At 34.3% G+C, this 12,224-nt stretch overlaps 1 protein-coding gene across 1 annotated transcript in view; it reads right to left on the bottom strand.

Moving 5' to 3' along the window:
* The window catches only part of LOC150106740 (rho guanine nucleotide exchange factor 11-like), an 837,747-nt gene that overhangs the window by 407,833 nt on the left and 417,690 nt on the right, over positions 1 to 12,224 (bottom strand). The window contains exon 21 of the mRNA XM_090393466.1: positions 9,824 to 9,985. Within this exon, the coding sequence (XP_090249592.1) occupies positions 9,824 to 9,985 (162 nt within the window). The remainder of the gene's footprint in view (positions 1 to 9,823; positions 9,986 to 12,224) is intronic.

Raw genomic sequence — 12,224 nt, 5'->3', positions numbered from 1 at the left:
CATTTTTTAGCAAGTTAAAAATGAACTTCATATTAAGAAGGAAAATATGTAATGTTTTAAAAAAAAGAATCAAAGTTGAGCAGCTTTCATAGGTGAACTAAATACTCACTCATACAAATATTGTTCAAGAAAAAATGAAAGAGTTTGAAAACAAGAATCAGACCTTGGAGACTCAGTGGTAGCCCTGAAGAAAACATTAATTTAGCCATGGAGGCATGTGGTGATTTCTGAAAAAGAGAGAGAGAGCTCCATGGTATAACTCAAGAAGTTAGAGTCAGGCCTAGAAAAGAAGAAAGTGCACTGACAGATCCAAACAAATAATTCAGCATGCAAATAATTGAGAAATGCAGAGAAAAATGTAACAAAGCAAAGCAATGTGTAAAAGTAGCTAAACAAAATCATGGCAGGACTGTTAAGAATACAAAAGAGAAATATCAGAAAGTGGCAAAATGTTCTGGAGGCCATTGGAGAGCTTAGAAATTAATAAAAATAGTGAAAAGGAATCAAGGTGACATGTAAACTGAAGACAAAGATATTCTGGATGTCTGAAGTAATTACTTTGAATGATTGCTAAATGAAACATGAAGTGAATAGTACAGTCATAAAAATATTCAAGAGGAATGCTATCTGGAGTACACAAAATAGAAAAAAACATCAAAAACCTGAATGTGGAAAAAAAGATGGGGTAGATAATATTCAAATATGGAGGTATACAAGTTTTACAGTTAATGCACTACATAATTCACGGAATGCCTGATCAGAAGGTTGAATTCCAAGATGACTGGAGTAGCGCTCTCACATAGTATGCTTCTAAAATTGGAAATAAAACAATGTGAGAATTACAGAAGAATTTCCTTACCAGATTTCCAGGTAAGAAAAACAAACTAGGTGGCTAAATAGAGGTTGTCAGGATTAGATTTTCACTTTAAGACATAGTAAAGAAGCCATTGGAATGTAAAAAGGATTTGTATTTAAGTTTTATAGATCAAGAAAGGCTTATAAGGTGCAAGAGAAAAGCTGTTCAAAACCATACAGTTATATGGTGTCAATGAGACATTATATCGAGAAATACATAGTAGAGAAATATATATTATATGTCAGCTCTTAGAACTGAAGGAGGTATAGGAAAATGGTTTGATGTAGTAATCAGGTGTGAGATGAAAGTGCACATCATTGGCAACTTACAGAACAAGTAAAACACTTAAGCTATTTATGCATAATTTTCAGTGAAGATGACAAATTAAATATATGAATTCACAATGTTGATAAGATAAGGAATCAAATTAAGTTTATATGGAATAAGAAACATTGGCAAACATCAAAGTAGCAGTACCGTTAATTCATATATTTAACTGAATCAAAATTCTGGGAGTTAGGTTAAAAATAAAGCAGTTGATCAAAAAGTGGAGACCACGGATATGAAAGTTCTGAGAAAAATTAGGAGAATTAACAGATGGCATCAATGGCAGAATCATGTTAAAAATGAAGATATTAAGAAACTTGATACTAGCACTCAGGAATGTGTGATCAGTGTTGATCTTAGATGGTAATGACCACAAACAAAATGTGCTTTTCCAGTCTAATCTAGAATTTGTCTTTTCAGTCAAGTCTTTTGAGATGTTATCTAGCATCAGCAGGGTATTTCCTTTTAAGTTACCTTCCATTGGTCTTTTCTTGTGTGTTTCATCATTTTTTCAATGCATTCAAGCCATCTTAACATATAAGTTCTGATTTTTGTCAGAGTTTCAGATAGAAACAATCATGGCATTCCTCCAGATTACAACACTTTTACACATAATTGTAGGTGGCTTGCAACAAGAACTCAGCTTCATACTCAGTCTATACTGAAGCACATAAATGCAAAATCACCAGTAGCAAATTCAAATTTGACTTCATATACACCTATAGCAGAAAACTTCCTGATGTCTAACTGGAAGTTTTGCTTTCTAGTACCTAGCAAAGACCACTGAACATAACTTCCTTACCTATGCATCTATTGCTCTCTCTCATCCAAGTAACACCACAGTTACAGCAAGATGAAACTGACCTCTTGGCATCACTCTTTCTCTTGAACTCCTGCATAGACAACAAAGGCAAATTGTCTCCAACCATATCAGAGAGAGGGAGTCATCAAAGCACTAAATGCCTCCTGCAGATTTTTTAGAAGAAAGACACCAGAAGAATACTAAATAACACTAAAAGGTCTTCCAATTCTGATGGCATCTCTCCAGTTGTACTCAAACATTGTGCTCTAGAACTAACACCTGTCTCCTATATCACCACTTCAGTCTTTTATACTCTGCTTACACTTATCTCAATGCATGGAAATAAGCATATATCCAACTTATTCCAGAAATGGGAGATAAAAATCTGATGTCAAAATACTGACCCATTGCTCTCACCTCAATCCTTCCCAAAATAATGTAAAGTCATCAATGGTCAACGTCTTCACTACCTAGAGACTCACCAATTAATCAATGACCCCCACCTGATCTCTTAGCCTACATCATCCACTGGACATGTGTCACGGAAAGGTTTGAAGACATGCTGTCGGGTAGCCAGATTTCTCTCTGGTTATTCAAAGAATGACATCGTGGACAGCTCCCTCTCCTTGAGCTTTGCAACAAATACAAGAGTGCCTCACGGCTTTGTTCTTTCACACACTCTCAATGACCAACAGTCCTATCTACAGCTTTGGATAGGACTGTTGGTCACTGTTGGTCTTTGGATAGCAACCTGGAACAGGATGCTAATGCACTTCATCCATCTTACTCTGACAAACCATGCAGTGCTCAGATACCCCAATCTTCAAGATCAGATGCATCCAGTGCTTCAAACACTTTTCTGCATACCATCCTTCAATGGGTTGGGAATAACCTGGTTGCCTTCAACACTATCAAAATGCAATTTTGTCCCCCCCCCCCCCCAGCTCCTAAAGATTTTCTTCCTACATGGATTTTAGGCCAAATGGCCTGTTCTGTTTTATGGCATCGTTTTCTTGATCTTTAAATTTTTCTTTTTCCATTTATTTATATGCATATAGCATTTTTGGCAATCTGCTAGTGTCCATTTGATTTAGATGTTCTAATTATTTTTGTTTATATTTACTTATACAGTAGTTAATTAATTTTATATTCATGGATTGTAAAATTTCCTTATTTGTTTTGTGACCCCGTTTGGTATATCCAGCTGTTTTTTTCTGAGAAATTTAATTTCTACTGTTTGAAATATGTTTTTTATGCTGTTGACTTTAACAAAATTTGAAATTTTAATATGCATATGAAAAAGATATAAACATCTTTTTCATCTTCATATAAGTCAGATTACAGGTATATGAAAGTATTTACTTGTTCTAATATTTTATTTTCTGTCACTATTTTAATTCTTATTGTGTTTTCTTCTTTGAAAGTATTTATTTTTGTCTTTACTCTTGATATTCTCATAATATTTTAAATTTCAGAATACAATTTTATTTTATTTTATTTTTAAATGTTGCTCCCACCAACAAAAGATTATTTGCAAACCTACAACTGTATGCATGGTACATTTTGTATCAGAACATTTTCAAGCCATTTTAGGTGTCAAATAAGCAGGACAGTGGTTTCACACCAGGCAATGAAATTCATCTCCCCCAACCAAATACAATCATAAACATCCATGCCCATAGTGGGATTCAAACTCATAGCCTGTTGGTTAGAGAGCAGGTATGCTAACCACTCGGTCAACCAGGCCAGCTCCACAGATTGAGATTTACTTCTAGTTTTGTTTGACATATCACATCAATACCTCACATGAAAAACTAGGCATACTTTTCCACTCAAGCTACTATTTTTCATCCATCTGGCTACTAATTTTGTACAAATCCCAAATCTGATCATTCTTAGATGCATCCAGTGCCTCATACTGTTCCTATGTTTGGAGTGAAGCACTAAAACTTCTTGATTCTTAATTATACAATCACACGTGAACCAAAGTAGCCCCACAGATGTGGTATCATAAAATCCCTAGTATCCAGAGCACACAAAATTCTTTGTTCCTCCAGGTGAGTGATTGCTCAAACAGGAATTGGAAACTATCAAATAAACAGCTTTATTAAATGTATTCAATCCGAGAACACAGAAAATAATTAAACACCAATTCTACACAGCATCCACGAGAAGAAGCAAAACTCCACGACTTCCATACTTTACATTGAGGGCATCTCAGAACAAGTAGCAAAGACTGAAAAAATACAAACTCATCAGTACCTTCAAAAACCTATCACCCAATTTCACAATCTGTTATCCTCTACAAAGGATAAACTTTCACCAATGATACTACCTGGTAGATACAAGTACCATGCTCGAGCAAGCCATCATACTATGGACAAACAGGAAGATCAGTCAATAAACATATCTCTGGATGTCAAGACCACATTCAGTTGATTGAACTGCACAAATCTGGCCTGGAACATGATGGAAGTGAAAATTCAAACTACTGCATCCATTGGGAAAACACCTCACTATTACACTGATTTATGTACAAATACAAAAAAAAAAAGTGCTAAACCCTACTTCATCAACCAAATCTTAATCATAACGACTGCCTTACCACCCCAAAAGTTTGGGAAATTGTCATCCTCAACTGTATTAAATAATTTCTATTGTAAATAATTTATTTCAGCTATCATTTACACCAAAACAGTCAACTTAAGAAATATACAACTGCATGTATAGAGGGTTCTATTTAATACATGTGCTCTACTGTTAAATTAAAGATACCAAGAAAGTCTATAGTTGGTTTAATCCTTTATCCAAGTGTAAGCAAACAAAGTTTGTGTCTGAAGTATTTTCAGGACTGGGGCAACTCGTGGTAAAGGTGCTATGAATTTCACATCACTTGCCTTAGTATCCCATAATGCAAAGCACATCTCCTTGCAGGCATGTATAATGCTATACATTATGGGAAGGGTCACTACCCAGACCAGTTTCGACCTTTATTGAGGTCTTTTCAGATTCAGGCACAAACTTCGTTTGCTTACACTTGGATAAAGGATTAAACCAAGTGAAAAAAAAATTCTAACATCTTTCTCTAATCCAGAGTAATTTAATAATAAGGTGTTGACACCTTTTGGCGACTCGTATATGAAAATATGACTTCTGCATTACTTCAAACGTAGTATCACCTCTGGATCTGGCTCCCACTGAAGAGATCTCAATAAAGGTCAAAATCGGTCTGGGTAGTGACCCTTCCCATAATGAATAGCATTATACATATCTGCAAGGAGATGTGCTTAGAATTATGGGATACTAAGGCAAGTGATGTGAAATCATACCACTTCTACCACGAGTTGCCCCAGTCCTAAAAATACGTTAGGTGCAAACTTTGTTTGCTTACACTTGGATAAAGGATTAAACTAAGTATGTAATTTCTTGGTATCTTTAATTTATAGTATAAGCAAGTGAAAAAACTTCTAAGTGCTCTACTGTTCTTTTGTTAAAATTCCTTATTGTTGTTCTTCACTCATACTGATGATGTCTTACAATATCTATGATGAAGTATTTGTACAATAAATACTTTTCTACATGTGGATTGTATAAATCTGGATACTCCACAGTTCTTGCTATAGACAGACCAATCTGCTAACAGATGATCGCTCCGTCACTGATTCACTTCAACCACATGCTATTTCGGCTCGGTAAACTTTCTAGAGATACCTCCATGGACATTGCTTCTCCATTCCTCCATTTTCTGTTGCACCTATTAAAACAAGAGAAGGAGCAACTTCAAACATCCCTTTTCATTTCAAATGCAAAAAAACACCAAATCTGCTTCTTTTCTTCCTCTTTTATTCTATCTACCTCTGGAATATGTACTCAACATAACTATAGGTTTTTCTACCTTTCATGTATGAGATTGATAACAGACTGAGTAGCTCATGTTTCACTTTGAAAAATATCCACATAAAGATTCCAGATATCCTAAACAGGATTTGGATCCAAATCTTTCCAACTGAACAGAATGTGTCACACATCCTGGCAGTTAACAGATTACTTTAACTCAACATGGGGTTTGAAAATGATCATTACAATTTTAAATAAATGTTTCATGTAGATATCATGCATGATACATTCTTTTATATATTATAGGGCATCCTACACACATTTTCTGTTATGGATCCTTAAGGGACATAGTCCAACATAAGTAAGAGTTCATTACCAGTTCAATATCAATAACATTCTTTCAAAGTTATATATTTTTATTATCCCATACATGAGAGTTACAAAAGCTCGTAGCACATTGGTGCTGGGTGTGAGGTGCAGATAAAGATCAGGAAAGAACAATTATTGTCATATCTCTATTCTCATAATCTCTATTACTTGTCATATCTCTAATCTGGCTGTTTATGTCTGTTTTTAAGGAACACTTATTGCATAAATCCATCTATATCTTAGCCTTTTTTTCTTTTCTGACTTCTTGCTTCAAACACCCAGCTTGCTAACTAACCTTTCAACTTCCTTTCTTTAATGAACATACTATCTTAGAGTGGATATTTTTACATATTTACTCCCCTGTGAATTTTTTTTAAGAACTTACATATACATCTCTAATCTCTGATGAACCATTTTCTTTCTACCAATTCTCAACTTTGCGTCAAACTGGTTTGAACATTGTATGCTACCAGGCGGTATTTTGGCTGATTTCACTCTTTCAACTGGCTCCCCATCACACCAGTCGTACTTATTCTAGAATTTATATTCAGATTTAATTTTCAATCTCCACCAAAATTGCATTTAAATTCATTTTGGAAATTATGGACTTTACAACCTGTTAGAAATAACTATTTTTAATTTCTCGATGTTCCGATCTTCATATCAAGGTCATCATCTGGAGTATATACAAATATACAAGGATAAGCCGAGTTACACTTCACACAGTAAGCTAAAGAAACAATGATTTGATCACCAGTTATTCTACTGGCATGACCTCTAGTGAAAAAAAAAAAAAATTGAAAAAAAAAGATACAGATAAAATTAAAAATTAATTAAATATTTAGAAACTACATCAAAGCTAAATTCTATTTAAGATAACATGGGAGAAACATTCTTTCATATTGACAGTTTTTTTACAGTAACAATTACTGTAAGAAACATTGTAAAAAAAAAGAAACTACAGTAAACATTACTGTAAGAAAACTATCAATATGAAAGAATTTTCTGCCATGTTATCTTACATAGAATTTAGCTTTGATGTAGTTTCTAAATATTTAATTAATTTTTATCTGTATCTTTTTTTTTTTTTTTACTGGAGCATGCCAGTAGAATAACCGGTGATCAAATCATTGTTTCTTTAGCTTACTGTGTGAAATGTAACTCAGCTTGTTCTTGTATATACTCCAGATGATGACCTTGATATGAAGGTCAAAAACATCGGGAAATTAAAAATAGTTATTTATAACATGGTTGTAAAGTCCATGATTTCCAAAAATGAATGCTGATCACCATGTAATACTAAAAGAAAGGATTGCATTTAAATGTTTCACTTTGCTGTGTTCTGTAAGTTCAACAAATGCTACCAATGTTTTGTTGTTTTTGATCGTTATATTTATAATTTTCATCTATTTTTTTTAATGGTGATTTTCATGCAGCAGTTATCTTGAAAACTTGTTAGATCTATTAAGATAATCACATCCAATTCTGATATCATATTTAATCACTTCTCTTAGTAAAGTGATCTATACAGATGAATAACAGCGAAGACAGCATATAACATTGTTTTCAACCTGATTTAATGTTGAACCATCTTCATGGCCATCCTCAAATTAACTGCTGAGCTACAAATCAAGTATATGCTATAATATCGCTCTGTATATCACTTTTTGGTTTAATGGAATTAAAATAGCATTAGAAATGAATTAAATGTTGGGTTAATAATTCTAACATTTAATTGTTGTCACAGAAACATTACCAAAAATATAATCTAATAACTGTAATGTAAAACTTAAAGCAATATAAGAGTAAGTGGTAGTGATTATGTTGTAAACCTGTATTAGAGGAATCAAAAATGAACAGTTTCCCATGTTTTAGGGAGTTTCGTGCAACTATATTTATCGAACTTGGATTGGCTTTTAAGATCTGCTACTAATTCTAAGAAAAAGTCTCTCCTGTTTGTACTTATTGCAATGAAGCATAGTAGTCTTTCACCATTTTATTCTATAGGGTTTTGAAGTAGGGTTTTGAAGGCACACTCTGCTAAACCTGACTTACAATAAATGTGGTAGTGAATGCAATCCTTATGTTCTTCAGTGAGTTAATAGTAGTAGTGAATTAGTTTTTATGGGAGCAGATAAGTGCAGCTAGCTTGATATAGAGTTTTTGAGAAACAGTACACAGGTTAAATTTTTTTGAAGCTCTGACTGTTTTTTTTCTGAAATGCTCCAGATATAGCAAACAGTAATAGGATTAATGTAATGCATTTTGAGAGGGAGAGTGGGCAGAAGGAGGAAAAGTGTTTTATTAGAAATGTAGACATTAAGTATGAAGATGTGATAAATATGGTTGCGTTTAGCTAAGGGAAGCCTGATTAGAACAGAGGTTGATGGCTCTGTCAGAGTTTCTATGATAACATATTGTTAAGAGAAGGTGGGGAAGATGAGAAAGTTTTGTGAACATTAGTGATATATGTAAGAAGAGTTTCTATTAACTGTCAAGGAACGAGTACTATTAGGAAAACATGCTTCAAGCTGAGAAAAGCCATAACTATACAATTTTCTCTTTCAATGGTGAACTATGCTATTGAGATGGAAGAGGAAAGTGAGTGTAATGTGGCTGAAAAGAAGACACATCATCATCAATATATTTTAGCCTCCTGCTATGATATGAGATCTTAGAGTTAAGAGCATTTTTCAAAATGTCGCATACAGAAATTGGCCAGGGGGAGGTGAGCACAATAGCAGTACCATCTATCTGTTTGTATATTTAGTTTTTCCACTATTGTCACTTCAAGGAATACAGAAGTAATGCCAAAACTGACCATAACATTAGTGTTACTTAAAAAAATTTTGAATTCATTTTTTTTTTTTTTTTTTAATAGAGAACTAGTATAGTCAGGAAGAGCAGTTAAAGATTTTGGTAATTTATTTTCTATGTTTTTACAGCTCGACTAATCAGGTGGTGGGAAGTTGTGTGTGTGTGTGGGGGGGGGTCATATCTACTATGGGTATGAGAGGTTCATGAATTTTGAGTAATCTATACATCTGGGTGGGGAGTCTTTTAGTTACCCCTCCCGAGAAGACCAGAAAACTACATTTTTTAATGTTTTTCCCCCCTTCTTTTTCTGGAAGTTGATGAATCATAAATCTGAAAACTGTAAGTAGTAAGCTTTGATTTGATTTTTTTTATGGCACAAAGACATGAAAGGTCATACTGTGCAAAGACACAGATTACAGCAGTACAACATATGGTAAACAGTTAGTAGGACAATCACAAACATTCATGCCTTTGGCAGGATTCAAATCTGCAGCCTCTTGGCTGGTGAGCAGATATGCTAACCAATTGGCCAACCAGGATGGCAAACAACAAAAGCCTTATGGTCTTATTTCACAAGAATAACAGTGAAATGCTATTCTACACTACTACTACCACTACTATTTATGGACTAAGGCTAAATAGACAAGAGAAAATTGGTTTTCTTTTCACAGTAGACTGCAGTTTCCGAAAAATATTGATGGTATAAACAGGAACTCAAATTTTAATGCGTTTCTTTCTCTGCAAATAGCAATAGTAAATGAATATTAAAACAAATATTAATAACATAATAGAAACAATATAAGGATGACACTCACTTGCAGCAGGCACAGGATGGCTTGGTTTACGACTTTTCCCCATAATGTTTTCCATTATTCCTGACATTCGATCCCTTCTTTTATCTTTTTTGTTTCTTAAGGCACCAATACAAGGCTCTTCTACAACTTTCACACACTGCTTGTGAATATTCATCTCACAATCTGTAAAACAAAGGATTTATAGCGAGCAATGCATGGGTTTAGATTCTTTTAGTGGCACATGCAGCACTTTCTTAATTACATATTTTGTATTGTTATCTAGTAATGGCACTCAGTGGCATAGCTAGAGCTTTTGCCGCCCCCTCTCAATACACACCAAAAATACTACAAAAAAGTCAAAACGACGTATTGGGAAATAAATTAAAACACTGTTTATTTTAGTTGCAAGTATAGTTGTTAATAAGTAATAAAAATTACTAAGTTAACATAAATAAAAGGATTGTCGAAAAATAAAATTGTGTCTCACAAAAAGTGCTACCCAGCGCAGACTGCCGCCTCCCCATCTACGCCACTGATGGCACTTGTAACAAAGTAAAAATTATTAGATATATATATTCACAAGAATAAAATAACAATAATTTTTATTATTGCAAATATTTCAGCCAGAAATTAATGGGCCATCAGTGCATCAGCATAATCACAAGATGAAGCAAAAACAAAGAATGGTAATCCTATTGCCAGAATGCCACCATAATAATGTGGTAACAATGAGATTACAATTAAAGCCAAAACTAAAATGACTTGAAATATTTATTTATGAATGACACAGCATTATTAAAAAAAATATATATAAGTGGGGGAAGGGGAGCACATTAAAAATCCACAAAGGAGGAGTCCCACTCAGACCAATAGTTAACTGCATAGATGCCCCAACCTATCTATCACCTAGCCAAATTCCTAGATTTTCTTTTAAGTTTCCATGCAAGACACACGACTCTCTGTGAAAAATTCATTCAGAATTTCTAACAAAAATAAAAAACTTAATCCATCAGCCTATAGACATCATGGTCAGTTTTGGCATCCAGTTTTTATTTACGAGCGTACAGCTGACTCGAATCTCTCCAACTGTTATCAGAAGAGTAATTTCCTCCGGACATAGTCAAACTGTTTGACTTTATCATGCACTCAGGCTCTTTTATTTGCAGATTTTGAGCAGTTATTTAAAGCTCAAAAGGAACAACTATGGGAAGCCCCTTGTTACTGCACTTGCCAATTTATTTTGAATAACCTGAAGATTTCCTATTCTCTTCAATACTTCAACCTTCCTTTTGAATATGCTATGTGGATGATGTCTGTGCCATCTGGCAAGATTCAGAAGCATCTCTATCAACTTTCTTAACAAAAATCAACAGTTTACATCCATGCATCAACGCCATCACAGAAAAAGAAAGGAATGGAAAATTAGCCTTCCTGGAATCCTCCTTTCCCATATCCCATCTGGAATACTTACAACATCTGCTCACTGTAAACCACCCTTCACAAGCCAGATCCAGTTCATCATCGATCTCCAAATCTTTGCTCAATAGATTACACGTTATCTGCTCCAATTCCAAGCTCTCCAACAAGAATCAAACACCATCCAGTGCTCTGTACTACAGAATGGCTTCACCTCAAGGAAGCTTAAATGCATCCTGAACACATACATACAAGGCTAATCTCAAGAACCTGAAACCTATATGGTGAGTACCTATCCTGTAAATCATAGGTATCTCTGTGGCCATTGCAAAGGTCCTGAAAAGATACAGTTTCATCCCTACATTCTTCTCTATAAACAAAATCTCCTCCTGCTTACTTAATAGTCCCCTCTCTCCCTCCATGGTGTTTACTAGGTTCATTGTGAGCCTCTGCTTGTATCCTGAACAAACAGGATGTTCAGTCAAAAAGTGACTACAAGAACAATCTTATATCAACAGCAATAAACCTGAAAAATCTGGCCTTGCTCAGCATAGAACAGACACTGACCACAACATTCTCTGTCCGAATACTCACTTTTTATGGTTTAAATAGCACTGTTTAAATAACTGCTCAAACCTATAAAAAAGTGAGTATTCGGCCAGAGAATGTTGTGGTCAGTGTCTGTTCTATGCTGAGCAAGGCCAGATTTTTCAGGTATATTGTTGCTGATATAAGATTGTTCTTGTAGTCACATTTTGACTGATGGCAATCTAATATCTAGAAACGTATCATCCTTTAATAGTGAAAGGGAATATAATGAAAAAATAATAAATATTAAATAAGGGATTTTTATAAAAAATATTTCTTTATTCATGAAATTTTCACTCAATGTGTTGTGAGAATATTAGTATAAGTTGAGAGATGAAACAGCAGCACAACCATATATGGCCCTAGGATTGACAATGCCAATATGGTACAACAAGTCATAATTATACTGTGCTGTTCT

Source organism: Typopeltis vanoorti, chromosome 5 (genome assembly GCF_054136105.1).
Source record: "Typopeltis vanoorti isolate ZY-2024b chromosome 5, IOZ_Tvanoo_1.0, whole genome shotgun sequence".
Classification (NCBI taxonomy): domain Eukaryota; kingdom Metazoa; phylum Arthropoda; class Arachnida; order Uropygi; family Thelyphonidae; genus Typopeltis; species Typopeltis vanoorti.
Note: the sequence above shows the minus strand (reverse complement) of the source record. Positions and strands in the feature narration are given on the sequence as shown.